The sequence below is a fragment of the Myxine glutinosa genome, chromosome 6, assembly GCF_964187855.1.
Source record: "Myxine glutinosa chromosome 6, kmMyxGlut1.1, whole genome shotgun sequence".
NCBI classification, from domain to species: domain Eukaryota; kingdom Metazoa; phylum Chordata; class Myxini; order Myxiniformes; family Myxinidae; genus Myxine; species Myxine glutinosa.
The window spans coordinates 175,614,202-175,639,633 of record NC_136266.1 but is presented as its reverse complement, the minus strand read 5'-3'; the positions used below and the strand labels follow the sequence as shown (position 1 = coordinate 175,639,633).

The 25,432-nt window shown below is 41.4% G+C and overlaps 1 protein-coding gene across 6 annotated transcripts in view; it reads left to right on the top strand.

The window, feature by feature from the left end:
* The window catches only part of LOC137428972 (ephrin type-B receptor 2), a 252,354-nt gene that overhangs the window by 215,952 nt on the left and 10,970 nt on the right, over nucleotides 1–25,432 (top strand). For all 6 annotated transcript variants that reach the window (XM_078780888.1, XM_068118902.2, XM_068118905.2 and 3 more), the window contains one exon: nucleotides 11,985–12,134. In XM_078780888.1, coding sequence (XP_078637014.1) covers nucleotides 11,985–12,134 — 150 coding nt within the window. The remainder of the gene's footprint in view (nucleotides 1–11,984; nucleotides 12,135–25,432) is intronic.

The following is a 25,432-nucleotide window of genomic DNA, read 5'->3' as shown; positions in this document are numbered from 1 at the left end:
AACAATAGTAGTACATGCAACCAAAAATGTTTACAGTGGATGAGAACCACAACAACGGAAGTGACGAATCCATAACACTTCCCCCCCCCCCCCCCCCCTCAAGAAAGAAAGTCTGAACATAGTGAAAACTTTCTTTGCATGCAAAAACTCTTTTAACACACAAAAGTAAAACTCACACCCAAAAGATCAATTCACGTGAACAACAATAATTAATATTCCCCAAAATAAAGCAACAAAACTTCCAACAACCTACAGGAATTTCCAAAGTTAATTCACTCTGGGTAAAGCATCAGCAACGACATTGTCCCTGCCCTTTACATGCTCAATTTCCAAGTTGAACTCCTGCAAAGCCAAACTCCATCTCATCAACCTCTGATTTTTATTTTTCATTTTTTTGAATGAAGGTTAAGGGGTTGTGGTCAAAAATCCAAAGCAAAGCAAATCTATAGCACTTTTTTAAGGAGGCCGAGCTGAGAGCCAGGTTTCATGGTGGTTGGGTGGTGAGGCCTGGAAGTATTTACTGCATGGACGCATTTAGGAACGTGGAGTTCACGGGTTAATCCATGTAGGAATCTTGGCTCGGCTGCTCCTGAGCACTCAGTGCTTCCAACTATTCTCTTGATCATAAAAATCATAATCACAGTTGTAGAGTCGGGTGCTGTAGTCACATGAGTAGCGGTCCCCATCTCGTCTACCACCGTAATAGTCATCCCGTCGACAGTTGCCAAAATTGCGCTGCTGCTGCTGGGAGCCTCCGTGGTAATCACGACTGCGGCCACCACCAAAACTACTACTCCCACCCCGGGAGCCATAGCCACCCCTGAAACTACCTACACGTTTTCCTCCTCTGTAGCCTCCTCGATGCCCATGGCCTGCCTTCTCTACTGTTATGGTCCGAACATCCAAATCCTTGCCATTCAAATCCGTTTCTGCATCTTTGGCGTCCTTTGTGTTTTCAAACGTGACAAAGCCAAACCCTCTCGACTTTTGCGTCTCCCTGTCCTTTATCAGCAGCACTTCCAAGAGTTGTCCATATTTGCCAAAGATAGAGTCCAGAACATCTTCACTTGTGTCAAAGTTCAGTACGCCTACAAAGAGCTTGCCAACATTGCCTCCATCCATGACTTGTGTGTGCTGACACTTAGTTTCAGGGTACTTGACAAGAAGTGCCTGTGCAAAGTGTGACGTCAGTACCTTCTCCTTCTCTTCAGAGCACTTCCTACCCATAGCGTGAGTGGCGGCACAGGATGGAAAGATACCCTGAATCTCCTGCTCTAACTGTGCAGTGTTATTTTCCATACTAGGCTTTTCAACAAACATCGGATTACCAGAAACTCGACCACCGGCCAAATCATTCCCGATAACAAAAGAGATTCCCTTTGCAGGAAGAGTGGCTTGTAAACCTACGGTGACCGGTCCTGACACCAAATCAGGCTTTAAATGGATGACATGAAGTGGAGCTTTAACATAGCCACCAACCCCCTGTAAAAGAACACTAACACCAGCTGCCGTCTTCTCTGACAATGGCAAAATGCCCTCAAGCATCAAAGATTGATGTGCTCCTGTGTCCCCCAATACCCTAACAGGTCTCTGGTTCATTAAGTCCCCATCCAGTGACACAAACCCCTCTGAAATAAAAGGTTTGTAACCCTCTTGAACAAGGTCGTTCTGTGATGCCGTAACTTTGGCACGGGAACCTTCACAAGGCACTGTCCTCCAAGGACGATTTCTCGCATTTGCCAATGCAGTCGGAGTTGCACTAGTTTGACTCCGCTCCTGATTTTTCCTTTTCAGGGCGTAACATTGGGACATCAAATGCACAGGTTTCTTGCAAAAAGCGCAAGTAGGCCCGGAGGAAAAATTCGTGGTCTGCCTCGGGCCCCCTGGAAGATAAGTATGTCTTGGGACTGCAGTCTTCTGATCCCTAAAAGTCGCGGTATCCGATTTGTCCCCATAGTCCTCTCGAGGCCGCCTCCATGAAAATTTGTTCTCCGAACCTGATTTACCATAACACCCCTGACTAACTCTAGGCAGGAAGTTGGGTTTGTGGAACCCCATCCTGTGTGTCAAGGCATAGTCATCTGCCACAGTTGCTGCCTCATACAACTCTGGTACTTTCTTTTCATCCAGATGTACTTTAATGTCCACGTGGACACACTGTTTGAATTCCTTCACCAAGATCAATTGTCGTAACAGGTTGAAGTCTTTCCCAATCTCCTTTGAGTCACACCACCTATCAAACATGGTTTCCTTTATTCTGGCAAACTCCACATGGGTCTCACTCTCCCTCTTCCTGGCATTCCTGAATTTTTGCCGGTAAGCTTCAGGGACCATTAATTCATAGGCTTTGAGAATGGCTTTCTTCACTTTCTCATAATCTGCACATTGTTCAATCGGTAAAGCCGAATAGATATCTTGAGCTTTACCCACCAAAACACTTTGCACTAACATAGTCCAGGACCCCACAGGCCATTTTAGCATTTGAGCCACCTTCTCAAAATGTAAAAAAAACTTGGCTACATCCTTTTCATTGAAGGGTGGAACCAGCCTCACATGCCTACCAACATCCCAAAAGTTCTGACTAGTTGTCGAACTACCCGGCATGGATACTACTTCTCTCCGTTCCCTCAGTAATTCCAGCTCCTTGAGTTTAAGTTCCCTCTGAGACTCCATGTCACGTTCCTTTAACTCCCTTTCGGCTCTCCTTTCCTCTGCTCTTCTCTTTTCTTCAGCTCTCCTTTAATCTGCTCTTCTCTCCTCGAGTTCGAGTTCCTGTTCTGTTCTTTCCTTTTCAGCTCTCCTTTCCTCTGCTCTTTCCTCGGCTCTTCTCTCCTCGAGTTCTCATTCTGCTCTTTCCTTTTCCGCTTTCCATTCCAACTCTTTTAACCTTTCCTGGCTCTGCAGTTGCATCTCCATTTTCCGGAGCTCCACATTTCCTTTTTCCTCGGGTAACCAATACAAGGCTACCTCTTTCCATGTTCCTTGTCCCACCAGAGATTCTACCACCAATATCTGCATCTCTGCTTTCTTCATATTAACTCGGACCTCCAAGTTAAAATATTTGGCCAATATCATGAGTTCCGATCTTTTTAACGCCTGGAACTGTGCCTCATTAGGGGACGCCGCAAACTATTCTGCGTCAAACACCGTGGTGACTATCAGTTAACACCTGTTAACCTTCACACAAAAATTTTCCAAATTTGTTTTTTTTTTAAATTTGGGAATGTTAGAAAAATTCCAAATTTGGGAATTTTGGGAATGTTAGGGAATTCTATCCCGGACGAATGTTAGGGAATTTAATCCCGGACGAGGCCCCCAATTTCTGTTACGTGCTCCTCCCCAAACCCCAGTCACGGTGTACCTCCGAGCCCCGAGAGGAGTCACGGCAGAAAGATGTGTTATTCTGTATGTCAAAGATCAATGGTGAAACCACACCAATTGTTACCAACAAACAAGTATTGTATTAAGATCACACAAGAATAACAGTAGAAAAAACAATAGTAATCAATTGTACAACAAATATATCATTCCTATGATGGTACCATCAGTTTCGTACAATATAACTCACTGTGCTCCAAGTGAGCGAAAAGAACATCCCCAATGTCTCTATCCCGGCTTCAAGCCAAAGTTGATCCATGCTCCAGTGATCGTCAGAACGATGTTGAATCGAGACCAGAATCCCGTTCGGTTGACAGTGACAGTCACGCTGCCAAAGATGCGTAAAGGTGCCCTCAAGGCGACTGGGAAATCACCCCTTTGGATATGGAGGTTCAACAGCTCCCTTTACGGCGAACCGCAAATTTCCACTCAAAATCCACATTACACACACACACCAGCTTAACTTCTGGATGCGGTGAAATGGTTGAAGTGAGGCAAAGAGCCCAGAGTGATGCGAAATCAGGCGCGAGACAAAAACAGCCAACGGGCCTCTTCTCGAGGCGCACCTGCCCTCAAATAACGATTCTTTCCGGAATCAACCGCAAAACCTGACACGCAGGTTGATCTGTCACAGCGATAACAACTCTGTCGCAGGAATCCCTTTCCCGGGAAACCTGAAGTTCACTCGTGACCCTCGTTCGCCAACGTTTGCTCAAGACCTCGAAGCAGCTCGGCTTCCTGTCCGACTCACTTGCTGCGCCTCCTTTTCCTCCTTCTTCCTCTTCATCTTCGTCTGGTTCCGGTTTCTTTTAAAACATTAACTTTTTTTACCTTTTGAAAATAGTAATCTCTATTTCACTTAAACGACACCAATAATAGTACATGCAACCAAAAATGTTTACAGTGGATGAAAACCACAACAACAGAAGTGATGAATCCAGAGAGAGAGAGAGAGAGAGAGTGAGTGAGAGTGAGAGTGTGTGTGTGTGTGAGATGTTTGTTATTATTGTAATCCTCTGTCAGTCTGCAAATGAAATACAGCTATTCCTGAACTTTGAAGAAGAATTTTCTGAAAACTTTGTCCCAGTCAATCGAATTTTCCTGATTGCTCCTACACAGGTTATTTCTGAAAGACACAAGTATCTCTGCCTCCAAGCTATTCAGTTAGAACAAGACCGGCACTCAAGAGAGCGCACACCTCTGCCAGGCTGAACAGTTTATGTTTTGTATCCCACTAATAGGCCGGACCTGCATTCGGACCTGAACCAAAATCTCATCAGTTTGTACTTGTCACACACCCAACCTGACCACCAAGTTTTGTCCAAATCCATCCACATCTTTTTGAGATATCCTGCCATGTATCGTTTTTGGCCCTATCTCCCAACGGTGAAGAATCACTTCAGTAATTAAATAATTCTCATATCCGAATCCATATTCAGATCTTCACCAAAATCGAATCTATTTGTCCTTGTCAGACACCCAACCGTCGCACGAAGTTTCGTCAAAATCCGTCCACAACTTTTTGAGATATCCTGCTATGTATCGTTTTTGGTCCTATCTCCCTAATGGTGAAGAATCACTTAAAAATTATTGTAGCCGGATCCGAATCCGGATATTCACCAAAATCTAATCATGTCGTCCTTGTTACATAGGCTACCTCTCTGCCAAATTTCATCCGAATCTGTCCACAACTTTTTGAGATATCTTGTTCACAAACAAACAAACAAACAAACAGACAGACAGGGTGAAAACATACCTTCGGTGGCGGAGGTAATTACTGAAAGAAGGAGGCAGATGATCTGACTTCAAATTTGCACAAATTCCTAATGGGTTTATCGTGGTGAATGAGGAACAGGGAGGCAATGCTAACGATGCAATGGCAGAACAGCAATTGGGAGAGGAACCGAGTTGTTGTAAACACGGCGAAGACTCAATCGGAGCAGCAATGTTTTTACATCGTTTTTTTTGTTTGTTTGTTTGTTTTTTTGTATACAAGGTCGAGGCTCGTGTAAGAGCTAACATTAATCACAAAAAGACAAACTGACACATAAAACATAAGATAAAGGGAGCGGGAGACAAGATGGGGGGAGAGAGGGAAGCACACAAGTACAACAGTTGAGACCAGGGACATACGGAGATCTGTGGGAGGGAGAGGGCTTGGGAGGAGGAGGCACGGAGACAGGTTGGAGCAGGTATCTCAAGAAAAATATTTCCTTCCAATTCTGTATCTTTGTGCACATCTTTCCAGGAATGGCTTCCAAAGGTGTGTGTTGCATACTCTGTGAAAGCGAGCACACTTCTCATAGATTGAACAACTTGTTATTCGAGGTTCAACATCCCTCTTCCACTGCAACAAAATTCCGGCTTTAATATTTCCCATAGCACAAAGGATGCGCGGCTTTTCAACAGACCTGAGCTTTCATTTGGGATGAGGCATCAACAGTTCCTGCAGATCCACTCAATGCATTGGACCGACTTATTGAAAAACCTGATGCGATTGCCAGAGCCATTTTGGAAGGAATCTTTTCATTATTGGAGGAGATTTCCAGTAGATTCATCCTGACGTTCACAATGGAAGTTGAGTAACCTTTGTGCAGAGGTGCATGTAAAGGTCACCTTTGTGGGCCCACTTCTAGCAATTCCACCTCACTCGGAATATGAGAACAATGCTTGATGAAACCGGCTGCTCAAAGTAGGAAATAATTCTTTTGCAATTGTGAATAACATTGATGAGATTGAACTTCCTGTCTGAGTTCTTATTTATATATATATATATATATTATACAGAATCGAGGCTCGTGAAAGAGCTAACATTTATCACACAAACAAATCAAACAGACAAACAAAGTATAAAAAAGGGGAGCGGTAAACAAGATGGGGAGAGAAGGGGAAGCACACAAACACAACATTTGCGAACAGGGACATCGGGAAATGTGTGGGAGGGAGTGGGCTTGGGGGGAGGCGGCGTGGGAAGGAGGGGGGGGGGGGTGGGAGAAGTATAAACACAAGGACACCAAGGACCTCCAGGAAAAAAGTTGGTATTTCAAAAAAGTGGATTTGGGGTGAAATTAGCGGGGGTAGAAAAGATCAAGGTTTTGGATCGGGGAAGATAAGAGATGGTGGTGAACAGCTGTTTGAAAGACCTGGAGGGAGGAGTGGGATTGAAGAGAGTGAGGGAGGTTGTTCCAGAGGCGGGAGAAAAGAGGAATGAAGGAGTGAAGGTGAGCAGAGAGTCTTGATTTGGGCAGTTTAACCATAAGAGGGTTGCTGGCAGATCTTGTGCGACCTGTAGGAATATTTGGGGGACAGAGCCCAGAGAGAGCTGGGGGAGCAATGCCGGAGAGGAGTCGGTAGAAGACGGAAAGACCACCAACCTGCCTGCGGTGACTGAGTGAAAGGCCCTTGGAGTTAGCTTCATCATGGGAGATTCCAATGATTCTGAACGCTTTGGTTTCAACAGTGTGAAGACGAGCTAGGTGTGAGGCAGGAGCACCGGCCCAGAGGGGAGAGCAGTATATATATTCTAACATATTGGACAACAATTTCCCCTTGTTTTCACTTATGTCCTAAGTGTACATGCAGATTATATGTAGAAGCAAAGGTGTTGTCTTCGTCCAAAGACTGAGCATTCAAATTACTATAAACAGCCTCATTTTGCAACAATTAGTAGGTCCATTAACAACTTACCTCAGCATTGATTGCATTGTGTCTAATGATCCACAAGAAGCTGCTACATATGCAGTGGAGCTTCTGAACAGCATCACTGCATCTGAAATGCCCCTCTACAACCTTGATCTCAAAGAAGGGGCACCTACAACCCTGTAGCGAAATTTAAATCCAAAGAAAGGACTGCGTAATGACACGAAACTCATGGTTAGAGAACTTCCGCTCCTTCTCATCAAAGTAGACATCCTGGAAGTTATTGGCAGGATCCTGGAATTTTTCTTTTCTGGAAGTCCTGGCAGTGTCAACGTGTTTTTACCTCTCCCACCCCCCTCCTTCCCATGCCTCCTCCCCTCAAGCCCTCTCCCTCCCACAGATCTCTCGATGTCCCTGCTCTCCATCTTGTTCTCCCGCTCCCTTTATCATATGTTTTATGTTTTATGTGTCGGTTTGTCTTTTTGTGATCAATGTTAACTCTTACACGAGCCTCGACCTGTATACAAAAAAAACAAAAAAAACCTTTTTAGTTAACTCAGATGATCAATTGCACTAACACCAAAAAGTGTATTGTACCATCTGATATTCACTCTCATAAGGATGCATTTTCCAATCAGGATTGTCTATTGTTTGACCATCAATAAACAAGAGTTCTCTAACAAGGAACTTCAACACAGAAGAAGGTCATTAGGCCCATAAAGTCCCCTGCATTGGTTGCCAACCTATTGCTTGTCGGTGCTTACACATTTTAAAGGGTGTCTCAAAAAGTTGTATGCTCCAGTGGAATTAAACTGGGACTTCTTACTGGCCAGAGAAATGTTGCGATGGCATTTGTTTCTTAAGAAGTTTGTTACTGCTTGAGATATCTTGAAAAATAAGCGAAGTACCAACTTCTAATCTGGTGTGTGGGTGTATCTAGGCACAAGCAAGAAGGCTGTTTAAAATTGGGTCGCCACGTCAAAATCCAAGATGGCCGCCGCCATGTATGTCTGAACCTTGTGAGATGAATATCTTGAAAAATAAGCGAAGTACCAACTTCTAATCTGGTGTGTGGGTGCATCTAGGCACAAGGAAGGACCCTGTTTAAAATTGGGTCGCCACGTCAAAATCCAAGATGGCCGCCTCCATGTATGTCTGAACCTTGTGAGCGAAATATCATATCATAGCATGTTTTCTGCGTCTTCCACTTTGTCAACTCACATCACTTCACCGACGGGGGACCTAGGTGTAACACTTGTATACTTTCTTTGTTTGTCTGTTTGATTTGTTTGTGTGATAAATGTTAGCTCTTTCACGAGCCTCGATTATGTATACAAAAAAAAACAAACAAAAAAAAACTGCATGAGAACGGTGGGGTTTGGCATTGCCATCTATGAAAGCAGGCCGTGTGGGAAGTGGGTGGTTGTCAAAATTTGGAACCGCAGCACGATCCAAAATGTCCCAACAGTGCTTTGCTCCTTGCAGGTTGCTCCGCAAAGTCACAGCGTCAAGTTTACAATCGTAACAGGCAGCCCCATATCATAACGGATCTGCCATCAAATAGGATGGACTCTGCAATGTTGTTGGGTGTATCGGCTGTTTTAGTTGCCAACAAATCCGAGTTCTAATATCCGTAGTTTAAAGAAAAAAATCTGCTCTCATCAGACCAATGGATCTTCCTCCAGGATCGATGATTCCAGTGTTGACATGCCCAGCACCATGCCAAGGCGACTCCTTTTTGTTCGGGGGTGAGAATAGCACATCCTATCGTTTTCTTGGATTTGGAACCTACACCACGAAGCCTTGTTTGGTCAGTTCTTTCAGATAACCTCCGAGAGAAATTCCACTCACACTGTGCTTGTGACCAAATGAATACATCTGACAAGCCTGATTAGATCTTCATTTTCGCTGGTAGAGGTCACCATGGATTGTCCTGATTCAGGCCTATATTTAACATCATTGGTTTGTTTGCAGATCAATCTGCTGATAACAAGTCCGATGGAAGCCAAGTTTATATCCAATTTCAGTGCAGGATATCCAGCATTGTTTATCCCAATCATTTTCTATCTTTGAGCTTCACTAAGTCTTCAGGCCATTACAACATCGTTCACCAAAGGAAGTACGCAACTACATTGTGACCTTCTGCAAAGCTTGACACGGTGAAAGTATTTTTTCAAGTTGATACCCCTACTGTGCGTAATGTAATTGCTGGGTGTACAAAATTCCCTTGATCTATTTATATGTTAACATTTCAGATTCTGCATGGAGGGTTCTTTCTTGAATTGATGGTTGAAAGAAAATTTCTATTTGATTCAATACCTTTTTCAAAACGACTATTGTTTGGGTGATTAACTTTTTTTTCTAATATAATGGATATGTATATATATATATGTGTATTTGTACATAATATGTATATATTATGTATATGTATTTACATGTATATATATACACGTATGTGTGTATATATATTCATACATACATGCATACATACATACATACATACATAATGAAAGTGGCACACTGACCCTGTGACATGATGCTGACGTCATGTGCATAAATTATGCTTATGTATACATGTGCATAAATTATGCATATGTATACATATATACATATGGCTAAACCCCGCTCTAGCGGGGAAAATGGCCATTAAAACGATCATTCATTCATTCATTATACAGACTTGGCATTTAATGTGGAATTTTTTTTTTCTTGACTTGGGTTTACTTTCTGAACTCAGTATATCAATCTGGTGAGTTTCTTTTACCCTTCGGTGATGTCTTTGTTGAAAGAACCATGTCACTGAATGTCTTTCGCAGCAAGAAGTCAATAACAGGATTATATCACAGGTGGCGTGACAAAATGTAAGGACAGGTACATTTGACGATTGGCTTCACAATCGGGTATACAAGGGTTGTTGCGTTCTGTATTAGTGGAAAACAACTGCTGCACGTCTACAAAAGTTATTGCCGCTTCCTCTGGAGATGGCCCGTCAACTTGACAATGCTGTTTGTCATGGAGTGGTGGCTTTACGAAATTCTGGCATGAAACAGCGTGCTATTGCTCGGCAGTATGGCATCACTCAAGGTCAGGTGTCAAAAATCCTGAAACGAAATGCCCAGAGGGGTGTCCCTACTCCAATACCGAGGCCAGGACGTCCATGCAGAACCACAAGGAGAGATGATCGCCAGCTGCACCGGTTAGTCTGCAATGGCCATACCAAGTCAGCTAATCGGCTTAGGGATGAGTGGCATCAACTGACAAATGTGCCTGTATCCAGAAGGCTAGTCAACCAACGACTGGTTCAAGCAGGCTATCGTGCCAGGCGTCCCCTGAGAAACCCACGCCTGACCAGACAACACAGCCAGCGCCGATTGCAGTGGGCCAGAGAGCACCGTCAATGGCAGCCAGGACACTGGAATCACGTGACCTTCAGTGACGAGTCTAGATTTCTGGTCTATCGTCAAGATGGCCGCATCTGAGTGCGCAGACAAGTGCATGAAGCCCACAACGAAGATTGTATAGTGCCAAGAGTCCAAGCTGGAGGTGGTGGGGTGACCGTTTGGGCTGCTTTTCATGCAGGCGGCAAAACTGACCTGGTTGTTCTGAATGGAAACCTGAACCAGTTCAAGTACAGGGACATTCTGGAAGAAACATTGCTTCCATTTGCTCATGCAGCCTTTCGAGGAAACTTTGTCTTCCAAGATGACAATGCGTGGCCTCATCGTGCTCGCATGATCCAACACTTTCTTGCTGACCGTGGTGTAGAGCATATGGAGTGGCCTGCCATTTCCCCGGATATGAATCCGATAGAGAACTTGTGGGCAGAATTAACGCATCAAATCGACAACTTGGACCAGCAGCCGACCTCTGTGCGTGAATTGCAGCAGACTATTGTCACTGCATGGCAAGTGATTCCTGTCGAAACCTTGGCAAATCTCGTGAACAGCAAGCCTCGACGTGTACGTGCTCTCCTGAATGCTCGTGGGGGTTACACGAAGTACTGAACTGTAATTTTACTGTCCGTAATCCCAGTCATAATTTAGCTTTTGTTTTTGTTGAATTTTTTTTGGCTAATGTGCAAAATAAAGAGATACTTCTGGAAAACGTACAGAAGTTTAACACAGTACTGTCCGTGAATTGAGTTCGATATCAGTTTCCATCACTTTCGAGGATCAATTTATTTGCTTCGAAATGTCAAATGTGGTTTTTGTTTCTTATAAAGGTCACATTAACAAAATCTAGAATAATTTCAACATAATTCCAATGAACTTTTGGTTCTAAGACATCTTGAAAAGTAAGTTCACCCCCACAAAAAAAATATTCCATATTAAATGCCAAGTCTGTACATATATACATATATATTATGTGTATGTCTACATATGTATTATGTGTGTACATATATAATATATATATATATGGAAGAAATGAACTATGTTACAGACATAATTGCGTTACTGCGTAAGACATTCCACCTTTATTTTTTAATTTATTTTGATTATTTATTTAATGCAAATGAGGCACCCTGCTCGTATTGTGGAGTTTTTGCTATTTCTCACAGTTATATACTGTATATATATATAAATATTTATATATATAATTCCAGGCCGTTTCCATATTATGTACAGATGAGGAAAGGAGATCTGCAATGTCTGATGTTTTTTTTTTTTGGAGACAAGACGTATTGATGCCCTATGTTTTCTCTTATTGATTTATCTTATTGATTGCTTTTCCTTAATCTCTGCATGCAGGTCTAATTCACTTTGATTACGAATTGTACCTGTCAGTTGTGTTAATGACAATTCTTCTTTGGAAACTTGTATTATATGTATGGAAACAAGAGCTCTAGATGTTTCTGGTTCGTTGGTAAACACCATGTTGATATAGACGCATTAAACTGATGAAACCTTTATTATGAAAGCATTTTGTGTGTAAACCCATGATTGACTCATGCTTCTCTACATGTACAGGGAGGCAAGATTCCTATCCGCTGGACTGCCCCTGAGGCAATTCAGTACCGCAAGTTCACAACGGCGAGTGATGTGTGGAGTTATGGCATCGTAATGTGGGAGGTTATGTCCTACGGAGAGCGGCCATACTGGGACATGAGCAACGAAGATGTAAGTAACTTGCATCAGTGCATGTGAATGTTGGCTTCGATTCAAAACTCTGTCTAGACTAGATTTCCCTTTACTTCATTCCAGGAATCTGCCCTGGGAGTGCAAATGTGCACTTGCTTTCTGGAGTTAAAACTTGTACTAGATTAATATCTAAAACAAAGGACTTCGGCATTTAAAACCCAAGGTTGCTCACTTTTGAGAGGCCGAAGCCATGCTCGGCACTAGGATTTATAGCTCAGGCTAGGCAGAGGGAGTTGAATTCTGCACTAGGGCCATTGGATTTTAAAATCTGCTCCTCATGAGGCAATGAAAATGGCAACGCCTTTCACTTTGACTGTGTTCCAATGCACTAGTGATGATGCATCATGCTCTCCATCAAGAGGTGAAATGCTGCCAAAGACTCCTGTGACAGAGAACACATACCAATGGTTTGCTAATGTATTCTCTGCACATCAAGGATTTGAAGTGCAGTCAGCAGTTTAAAATACAGAACTTCAGTCCATAAAACCAACCCAGAATCCTTTCTTGGGTTAAGAAATATCTTTACAATGGTGTTAGCTTCAAATATTGTAATATAGGATATATGGTAATAATAAGTAATGAGGTTCCATGTGTTAAACTTGTAGAAAATGTTGCTGGAATGATCCGAGCTTCAAATACTAAACCCTAAATAAATGTCATCCCATGTTTTCTATTCACTCTCCTTGCTTGAATAAGGCATGTTATTATTTGTAATCCATGTATGAACAAAAAGGCGTACTTTATGTGCATTTAATGGTTCCTGTTCTTTTACAGCTTTCATTAGATTGCCGTTTCAAAATCCCTAACTTGTTCTTTCAAAATTGTTTTGGAACCAAGCTATGTGTCAGCTTGCTGGGATGAATGGGCCATTTGGGTATCCTGTGTCAGAATGACGACCCATCCAGGATTGTGCCCAATAGCCAAGGAAACTGCTTTGGGAGCCTTATGCATCGTTGCGGTGAAAAAAGGCATTGTCATATATATATATATATATATATATATATATATATATATATATATATATATATATATATATATATATATATATATATATATGTATATAAATATACGGTATATATATATATATATATGTATGTATATAAATATACGGTATATATATAATTATGTATGTATATAAATATACGGTAAATATATATATATGTATGTATATAAATATACGGTATATATATATATGTATGTATATAAATATACGGTTTATATATATGTATGTATATAAATATACGGTATATATATATGTATGTATATAAATATACGGTATATATATATATATATATATGTATGTATATAAATATACGGTATATATATATATGTATGTATATATATATATACGGTATATATATATATGTATGTATATAAATATACGGTATATATATATGTATGTATATAAATATACGGTATATATATATGTATGTATATAAATATATGGTATATATATATGTATGTATATAAATATACGGTATATATATATGTATGTATATAAATATACGGTATATATATATGTATGTATATAAATATACGGTATATATATATATGTATGTATATAAATATACGGTGTATATATATGTATGTATATAAATATACGGTATATATATATATATTTTTTTTTTCTTTTTGTTTTTGTATTGGATCGAGGCTCGTGAAAGAGCTAAGATGTATATGTATATGTATATAATATGTATATAAATATACGGTATATATATGTATGTATATAAATATATGGTATATATATATATATATATATGTATGTATATAAATATACGGTATATATATGTATGTATATAAATATACGGTATATATATATATGTATGTATATAAATATATGGTGTATATATATATATATATATGTATGTATATAAATATACGGTATATATATATGTATGTATATAAATATATGGTATATATATATATATATATGTATGTATATAAATATACGGTATATATATATGTATGTATATAAATATACGGTATATATATATGTATGTATATAAATATACGGTATATATATATGTGTGTATATAAATATACGGTATATATATATATATATATATATATATATATATATATATATATATATATATATATATATGTGTGTGTGTGTGTGTGTGTGTGTGTGCGTGTGTTGTATTGCTGGAAGCATGGCACACAGCGAGATCTGACACCAGCGAGATTACCTCTGACAGAAGAAACGGCAGCCTTACCATGGGCTTACACTCCGTTACTGAATGCATACGTGCAGTAGTGAGCCACAGAGGGAAGAGGGCTGGTCACAATGACACATGATCACTGCTGATTGGAGTAAAATCACCTCAATAATGCCATTAACATTACCATCATGGCTCACCATTTGGCAGTTCATCTTCAGATATAGATTGGCTGCTGTGCATGAGAATCTGAAAATGCTGCTTTGTGATTGGTCATCAAGCAAAACCCACCCTCACATTATCATTTATATAGGAGGGAAATCGAGGAGTTTTTATTTTACTCCTGAAGAAAGTAAATGGATGCACATACCACGTGTTATTGATTGATGCGTCATGGGAAACATTTTTTTTTTTTATTCGTTCGATTGTGAGAGTTTGGAGAACTCATTATGAATCAAAATACATTTTAAACTAGAACGCCACTCAGTAGAGCGCATACTCCCGCCGTGGGTCAAGTTGGAATAGTACGATGTCACAAAAGTTTGAGGGAGTAGTTCAGTGACGACACAACACAAGACATACACTGCACAGATATAGGCCGATATATATATATATATAGAATATATAGAAGATAATGTAAAAAAAAAAACAAGGCAATTTCACTTACATTTTCGGATTCAGCGTTCAATTCTATATAAGTGAGTGTATTTTGAGGCGTGTGTGACTTAAATAAAATTGTAAGCCAGGAAAACGTTCGTTTCATTCCTTAGGGATACAACATGTAAAACTGGCCCAAACGTGAAAACAAAACTCGCTCATTTTACGTCGTACAAGCTAATGCGACCACTCATTCTTCTGGGAAGAATCCCGTGCACATGTTGGTCACACTTATAACTCACCTATGTCTTTATAAGTTCATCAAATACTGACACCGCGATTGACATTCGCTGAGGTAAATGTTGATATCTCTTATGAGGTAAAAACAAAACAAACAAAAAAACAGTTTTAAAGCATTATACGTATCAAACAATACATTTTATGAAACGGGGAGACCAAATACACACTTTGGTGTTTTAAAATGACAGAATTTGTCTTTATTAGAAATAAAAAAAGAACCTTGAAGATGACGCTGCTAACAAAATACACCGCTCTAACGCATAACCACGAGTTTAAACTACATTTACAACAAATATGAAAACTATTTTCATATCACAATGTTAAATATAGAATATATAGAAGATAATGTAAAAAAAAAAAAATGAGCCCTATCTTCCAATGGTAAACAATCCTTCAAAAAATTCCTGGATCCGGAATAATATCCTGAACTTCACCAAAAACTAATCAATTCTTCCTTATCCCAAGGGCAATCATCCCACCAACTTTCATCCAAATCCGTTCAGAACTTTTCCAGATATGTTGTTCACAAACACACGAACACACACACACACGGACACGATCGAATGCATTACTCCCTAGCGGGAGTAATAAATGAATAGAATTGTAAATAATCAATAGACATATGTAGGAAAATTACGTGCACAGATTGGGGAATCAAAGCCAGATCCTCTGGTGAACCCGTAATTTTCCCAAGTTTGTCAGTTCAAGTGTCAATATTTTGTGTCAGTATTTTCCCAAGTACAGTATTCAACACGCACGCGGAACAAGGCCACGAATAGAAAAAAAACCCGGTAAATTTGCGGGACACTTTTTCGCAAATCGAGAAACAGGTCGCATTTTATCACCCGCGAATACGCGGAACCCACGAATAGTGGGGTCCGACAGTATATAACAATGACATGCAGCATGATGAGCGCTGGCCCGATCTTATATGGACACAGACTCCACCAAAGCGTCATCTCAATCATGGAGGCATCAGCCCAGTCACTCTGTTAATGGACAGAGATTTGATTAATTGGTCAAACATCAAACACAGCAGCCTATTTGGATTTCAGGCTTATTTGCCCCATGTCAGGACGGCATACTGCATAAACATATCAATGAGGACCAAATTCATCTGTTAAACTAAAAAGGCTCTTCCTGGCTTTAATGGTGAGCACCAGCCACGCATTATGCCTCACATGATATAAACCACATAATCCGTAAAGAATGAACAGCCTGTCTGCCACCTAGACCAACGTTCACACCAATGCAAACCAAAACCAGTGGTGCGATGCGATTGGTGGAGATAAAAATCAATGACATACAGCGTGACCACTGACCAGTGCTGTCCCAATCTCCTATGGACACAAAGTCCTAAACCAAAGTGTCACCTCTGTTCCTGGTGATGGTTTAGATCATTAAGAAAAATTCAAATGTTTTCATATATGGTATATATATATATATATATATATATATATATATATATATATATATATATATATATATATATTGTTACGGATCTCTATGTCGGCCTTTCCCCCTTAAGAAGGGGGGATTAATCCCCTTGTCCGCGACTGACCGACGTGAGTCCTGGGGGTCCCAACGCTCCTTCCGGTCAGGAGCAGCCAGGGTATTTGGTATACAAAAAGTCCCAAGGACCTGAGTGCCACTCCTGACTGCGAAGCAAGGGAGGGACTCCCGCTCGAACCCCGGTTTTAGATGGTCTCGTTGCCGAGCGGTTTTTAGCAACCCGAAGTTCGAGTCATTAGCATTCACTAACCCGATTCCGAAACGTTGGCCAAATCGTGCCACAGGTATTCAATTGGGAAAAGACAAGGACGAAACGGATGTAAAGGAAAGAAGGCAGAGTAAGGAGGAACAAATATAATTTATTACTAACTAATTATGTACAAGTCAAAAGTAACCAAGGAGAAGGAAGGATACGAAAATAAAGACAGAAAGAGGGATGGACCAGAAGGACACAGTGCAATTATTTCTAGCTTATACAGACTTACTTATAACCCAGGACTGAACACACAAAACAAACTCACATACACAAAAGGATGGAAGGACAGGAATGGTTTGGGACGGCACAGGAGGGTCCAGGTAGATGGTGGCGTCGAGGTCCGGCTCCAAGCGCGTGCTCCGATCCACGCTTTGGGGTCGAGGCAAAAACCCGGCAAACACAGCTCCACTTCGCGTCTCACCGGCCGGCAATAGGGCCTAGAGGGTCTCGGCCTATTGCCGCAATACAGGCACCCCCTCACGTCTCTCTCTCTTTCCTCAATCGTCACTTCGTGCCGCCGTGGGGACGTCGCGTGCTTTCCCAGGACTCATCTGAGGTGGGGGCCGTCCCGCCGCGGGTTATATCGGCCACACCCTCTCGCCTTTTCAAACCTCCCCGATCGCTCTTCCTCCGCCCTCTCAAGCCAAACCCCTCGTGCTTGGTTGGTTGTAGGGGCTCTCCTGGCCCCACCCTCCGATGACGAGGTGGAGACACGCCTTTCTTTCCCAACTTGACCGCATGCGTAATGGAGGTTTTGCGGCGAAAACCTTAAAGCAGCAGCGGCGAATGCAGAAAACCGCATGCGGAAAACCGCCCAATGAAGTTGGCAATTGATGACAAAAGGGGAATTGGAAGGGAATCTACCTTATTTGAATTCGGTGCAATGGAGTGTCAATTAATGGAAGACAAAGCCTTAATCTAATACACATAATAAGGAGATAACTACTGAACAGGGAGATCTATGATTTGCTACGTGATTGTATATGGAATAACCGGGAACGACCTTTGACCTTTATACACAACAAATGGAGGAAGGAGGGTGATATTTACAACAATTTCATTACACTTACAACGATAATAAAAACTACAACACCATTCTCAAATCCACAACAATATATATATATATATATATATATATATATATATATATATATATATAAAATTTCAAAACACACCTGGTCACAAGTGTGTCTCACTGACCGGGTCCTCAGTCGAGGTCCTCAGCATCATCCCGTTTCGGCCCTTGAACCTCAATACGGTCAGCTAAGGTGGCCCAGAAGGGGCACATGCATACTGGGGCATAGCAGGGGCAGCAGCTACACCTGGATGCGTACATACCCCCACCCCCAGCCAGTGAGAACACAGACTACAACAACAAAACTTCCTCCATTCCCAGACCCCACAGCCCGTCATCTACTCACTCAGACACCAAAAAAAAAAAAAACACTGACCACCTACCCTTACAACATGCACCTCTCAAACAATTCATGCAAAACCACACACACTCCTGCAAAACACACACACACACACACACACACACACACACACACACACCATTCACACATCTCAATCTCTCTTCCGCACTCAAGCACTACCCCTTTAGGATGAAATGAACCACCACCCACAACCTCAGCCTACACCATTCGACATGCCTCCTTAAACTTCCTCCATATCCAACGTGAGCCTTTCAAGGCAACCTGGGCCACATTGTCACACATCCTCCCTCTTTCTGTCCCACACACCCAAGCCGAGCAAGAAATGCAGAAAAGGAATTCCCAATATACCCTCTACACTCCACCTCAAATGGCTGACAAGAAACTCGCCAACCCTTCTCCCGACATTCTGCTTCCAGCTCACTGTACTTTCCTCTCTTCCTCTCATGCACTTCCTCCATGTTCTCTTCCCAAGTTATAGACAATTCCCCTTAAGATGACCTGTCTTTTTGCACCTGACCAGATGACAATGTCAGGCTGCAACCTTGTCACACAGATCTCCTCTGGGAATACCAATTGTGGCTTTAGGTCTGCCACCACCTGCCAATCACAAGCATCTGACAGCCCTCTTGCTTTCCACCTCCTCCTCTTTCCACCTCTTACCACTTGGCCCTCTTTGACAAACAACACCTTTCCCCCATCGGTCTCCTTCTCCACTCTTCTCTCTCTCGACAACAGCACCTCTTGTTGCACCATCTGCACTACCACCGCCAGCACCTGATCATGTCGCCACCTGTATTGTCCTGCTGCCAATGCTACGGATCATGCACTCAGTGCATGCTGCAGCATTCCCAAACCTCCACACAAGAACATCTCTCCTCCTGCATCAACCCCCACAATCTCAAGTTTACTGGTGACGGAAGCACATCATACGTTGCCAGCAACAGGAAATTCAACAATATTGGCTCCATCCTCCAAATCTCTTGCCACTTCAACATCCTCACCCGCACACCTTCCCACTTAGTCCAAGCACCTTGCTGTGCCTGACCGACTGCTTTCACATATCTCCCCTCCTCCTCCTTTCTTTTCACCTCCCTCTCAACCATCTTCCTCCTCTCTTTCACACATGCCTTTCCCCATCGCTCATGCTTCATCCACCCCATGCCATGCTTCCCATGCTGTACCATCCCCATGACCTCCTCCTGTAGCAACCGCTCCTCCATCTCGTCCACCTCTGCTCTTGCATTCCACTTCCGACTTCCCTTCTTCTCTGGGAGAGCATTCTTTACCACTGCATCACTTGAATCCCGCAACATCATGAACTCCCGCACCTTCACCACCTTGAACTCCTCGGTTAATGATGTCAAGGGAAACTGGAGTTTTCCACCCTGACCATAAAAGGCAATGTTCGTCAAACAGCGTGGTACTCCCAACCACCTCCTCACAAACCCACTCACCACAACCTCCATCCTCTCTGCATGCCCAATTGCAATATCATACATCATCAATGGCCACAATACTCGTGGCATCAACCCAAACTTCAAACACCATACCTTCAACTTACCTGGCAAACCACATCCATCAATCCTCTTCAAACCTCTCAAAAGCTTGTTCCTCACCTCCTCCACCCTTCCCACATCATTCAACTCCACTGTATACCAGCTTCCCAAACTCTTCACAGTTGCCTCTACCAATGATGGAACCACCTGCCCTCCCAGCTCAAAGCTGTGCATGTTATCCACCACTCCTCGTCTCACTACCACACTCCTCGACTTTCTTGCTTTAAATCCCATTTTTGCCCACCGCATCAACCTTTCCAGTCGTCCCAGTATCACTAATGCTGCATCAGCAGACTGTTGGACAACTGTCAGGTCATCCATGAAAGCAAACATTGCTGGCAAACTCTGACCAGGGGCTAGCTCCACTTCTTTCCCACGTCCACTCACCGCACGTATCAACAACTCCATAACCAGCACAAACAAAATAGGGGAGGGGAAATAGGGGATCCCATCGGGATCCCCACTTCCAACTTCTGCCACTCTGCCAAATCTGTCCAAATTTTTTTGAGATATCCTGCTGTACGTCATTCTTGGCCTTATCTCTCAATGATGAAGAATCATTGAAAAAATTCTAGTATCCGGATTCGGAACCGGATCTTCACCAAAATCTTATAATTTAGTCCTTGTTACATATAAAACCTATCAACTAAATTTCGTCCAAATCCATCCACAACTTTTTTGAGATATCCTTTTCACAAAAAGACAGGCAGACGGAGCTAAAAACATAACCTTTGCCAACCTTCGGTGCCGGAGGTAATGAGACAAGCAGAACACAGAGGACGGCTAGGTGTGCTGATGTCAATGATTTCTATGCAGATGTCATCCATATTGTTGAGGCTATGTGTATGTGTAGCAGAAGCATTCCTTGAGAAATCGGTGAAGTTATATCAACTCTCCTTGTTGAACTTTAAATGATAAATGGCTGATGAGTTGTTGCAATGTTGCAGTCTTCCGGTGAGGCAGCACTGGCACAAGGTAGCCGATGCTCTCAGCTGGCATTGTATCTTATCGTCATGGAAAAGGAAAATTCATAAGGCAATGTTGATTCCCTCTGAATACCTATGATTGCCCTCCAATGCAGCCTTCTTTAATAGATTTTGGATATTTGATGTCGTTTGTCAAGAATTGCGGAAGGTCAAACAGGTCACAAATAGTTGTTGGGCTTGACAATATTGAAATGAATTGCTACCTGGAAAATGTAAAAGTTGGAAGAAGGTTGGGTTCTCCTACAATGGTCACATGTTCTCATCCACAGAAACATTAATGACTTGTCTTGGTCAAAACGATGCTTCTGGAAGCAGTACGGTCATGGATGATGCCAGGCTGGGAGGGTACAAAGGTTCTGATAGAAATAAAACCATGCGCTTGTTTAAAAAAATTAACATTATTTATTTTTTCATCTTCGCCATAATATTTTATATTTATTTTCGTACTGCTTCGTATTCGTACATCTTCGTATTCCTTTTATATTCATTTTATATTCATCTTTTATTTTTATATTCATAATATTCATCTTCGCCATAATTTTTTCATCTTCGCCATAATTTTTTCATCTTCGCCATAATTTCAAATGAACATTTCGTATTTTTTCATCTTCATTTTTTTCATCATTATTTATTTTTCCATCTTGTAGCACACCCTATTTCTTGGCCTTGGGTCATGCTGGGCGGTTTGCCATCGCTCTCCCAGAAGTAACTACAGTAGAAATTTGGAACTTGTTCATAGTGCTGGCGATGGCTCCTTGACTCTTGGCGAAGGACTCCTTTGGGATTTTTAACATCCACCAACTAGTGGCGCAAACAAAATGCCCAGTTTAACATCCACCCGAGGGATGGAAAACACATCGATGAATCGCGAGATGACAGTTTATAACTGGGCCGAGATTCGAACCCAGGATAGACAGCTTAGACATACATGAGTGAGCATATCTCTAGGTCTTTCTGACTGTCCTTATCACCTTCAAGTTTTGTTTTCTTTTAGCTAGACTTTTTATCTCGAAGCAATAAATTGTTTGTACACAGGAAATGGTTTCACAACAGAAAGGAGTATCAATAATTATTGTTTGCTCTTACTCATAGGATCCTGACTTGAGATTAATAAACAATAGAATGAACCACATTTGGAGGCCATTTTCCCCGCAGAGCAGGGGTTGGCCTTTTTCCAGGCACCGTGATCCCCTTTTTGAAGCAATGTTTTGTGGCTGGATGCCCTTCCTGCCACCAACCCTGTTGGTCACCTCTTGTGACACACAGGGAATTACCAGTGAGCTGGCACTCATATCAATTTGCCGAACCTCGGAAGGATGACAGGCGGAGTCAATCCCCCTGGCGTTAATTCAGCGATCGACCAGGATTTGAACCCAAGATCCTAGGACCCCAAGCCGGCACCCTAACCGCTAAGCCAACACCAGGCTCAATAAACAATAGAATGGTTTGTTCAAAATGACGGACGGTGTAATTTGCTGTCTCATGATGAACAAAATAGAAATTGAAAACATTGCAGCACCATAGGCAGAAAGTGGAAGCTGTGAATATGAGAAATTAAATATTATGTATTTAATAAGGGGTAATAAATTATTTAACACAAGTAAAAATCCCATCAAAAATCTCTGGTTGGAACAGTTTATTCGATGGTGCAGCCATCCGAAATTGTTACCTAAATATGATGTGTCAAGCCTTCGCCTAGTGTTCGGTGTGCTTATTCCTCTTTCTTTATTAGACATCCTACAGACGTAAATGAACACTCATTTAACTCTGTGTGCGTTGCACATAATGTGCAGTGAATTTCACCTCCCTGTGCCTTGTATTTACTGTTATTTAATAAAACGCTTCTGTACACCGCCATTGAGGCTCGGTTTGCAAGCCACCGTCTACAATTCCAATATAAGAGACATAATTACTCTTTTACGGATAATGTTTTTCGAGTTTGGATTTTTCCTCAAAAATAGACCATGGTGAACACACATTCGTGTTAAAATATTGGACTTTAAAATATACCCGTATGAAGGGGGACAGACAAACACACAAACAGACTGTGTTTCATATGGTAGATAGTAATGCATTGAAAAGGTAAAAGGTGGAACATTAAAAGGCATTTTCCATTTTGGGCAGGTGCAGGTGGGCATGTCCAGAGGCAATCATGCTTCCAATATAAGACTGATATAAGTCCATTCGAGACCCAAGTTCATAAAAGCAGAAGCTGTGAGGCCTGTCAATAGGCAGGTGCGAACGGACTTGTAATAAGACTTGAGCAGGCCTTTTAATGCCATCAGCATTCTAAAAGTTTGCAGAAGTGTCAGGAAAAGTTAAAACGAGCAACATAAAAGTCTAGAAGAGATGCGTGATTACAATCACAAATTCTACCTGCCACAAGAAGCTGGCTGGGCCGAAGAAGCTGACATGCATATCGCATGTTTCTTTTGCAACATCACTTATTACAAATACGTGATTGTTTTTGTGGTCAGTGTCGCACATTTTGTAGTTTTAAAAGGTCACGTGGCAAATTTCAGATTATTTTGCAGTGTCCATGTGTTTTATACCTCTCCTATCCTCCTCCCCCTTTTGGGTCCTTCCCATGCCTTTGCCCCCCAAGCCCTCTCACTCCCACAGATCTCCCGATGTCCCTGTTCTCTGCTGTTGTACTTGTGTGCTTCCCTCTCTCTCTCCCCATCTTGTCTCCCGCTCCCTTTATTGTATGTTTTGTGTGTCCATTTGTTTGTGTTTTTTTTGTGATTGATGTTAGCGCTTACGTGGGCCTTGATGTTGTATACAAAAAAACAAAAACATTTCATCTTTGAGCAAAACTGTTGCCCATGTCGCAGGATTAGTCAGGTTCACTATGTTTTTTCATTCAAAATCATGGTAGATTCGCAAACCTATACATTTTTGGAAACGTTATTACATGGAAAATCTGAAAATCAATGTTTACATTTGCCAATTCCGACCAATTCGATTCGACCAATTCGACCAATCGACCAATTCCATTCGACCAATTCGACCATTCGACCAATCGCTTCGATCGACCATTCGACCATTCGACCAATTCGTTCAATTCGATTCATCGAATTCGATTCGATCGCCCATTCGACCAATTCGATTTGCCAATCAATTTGACCGACCTTTGCTTGTGTGGAACGGACTGTGAAAACGATGCGGACTATATTGTCGGATACGACACACAGGACAGTGATGACGAACTCTAAATGGCATATTCTGTAATCGTGTATGTTTGATGCCATTGACTGCCTGTGTATATTTTGTCATTTACTGCCTGTGTAGATGTGAAGTTATACTGACTGCATGTGTATATATGATTTTGCTGACTGCCTGTGTATGTTTGGTGATATGAATTATTGTGACACATTTTGATGTTATTAACTGCCTGTACAAAATGATAACATGTATTTGATTATGCAACTTATCGCGAATATAAAGACAGTATTTTGCAATTCAAAACCTTTGATTCGTGTCTTACCATTCCCCATAGCACTAATTTGATACTTTCATTGGATTCCTTGTCCCTGAAAATATAGGTTTAGTATATTTTTAAAAGTTTTTAGGGTAATTAGAGGCAGAAATAGAACAAAATATGTATTTTACAGTGGCCATTTTGAAAATTTGGAGGTATCTCTCCAAATGTAAACATTGATTTTTAGTTTCCTTATGCTATAGCCTTTCCAAAAATGTATAGGTTTGCTAATCTACCATGATTTTGAACGAAATATAATTTATTGACATAGTGAACCTGACTAGATGAAGAATTTGCTAATCTGCAGCAATGTTCAGGTTGATGGAGAACTTTTTGGAATTCCTCCGATCTTTTATTTTCTATGTGGATTTACTTTCATATATACTTATGAGTTACACACTGGAGCTGCCATGATCTTTTCAAAACTCGAGCGACCGTTTATCCTTTGACAAATATTGGGAGAAAGAGGGAAGTGCTTGATTCAACACAAAGTGCAATTAAAAGAAGGCTCGAAGAAAGCTTCGTGCTTCCAAACCGTGGCAGAAATGTCAAGCAAGTGCTTGTTGTGGCAGCCCCTTGTGTGGTGTGTCAAACAAGCTGAAAAGGTTAAAGAGTTGTATGTACTGCGACTTTTCAAAAACCGTCTTATAATTGGAGGTCCTGGTTCCCCGTTCTCATGACAACTTGGACATGTGCTCAGCACAAGTTTCGACTTTACGATGCCTAGTTTGCTTACCATGCCGGAGCCGCATCTCGCTCGCATGCAAAGTTTTTGAATACCATGCACTGCAACGTCTTGCTCTGTGGTCTCCACAAAAAAGTTTTTACTTTCTGCATCTAACATATTGAAAATATATGTTTGTTTGGGGCTCATAATAAATGTGAAATTGTGCCGTTTAGCTTGTTCTTTTCCAGATACAATAATTGAGAAATAATTTTGACTACGATAATTTTTTGAAAAATTTTATGGATAATTTTAGAGTACGTTTTT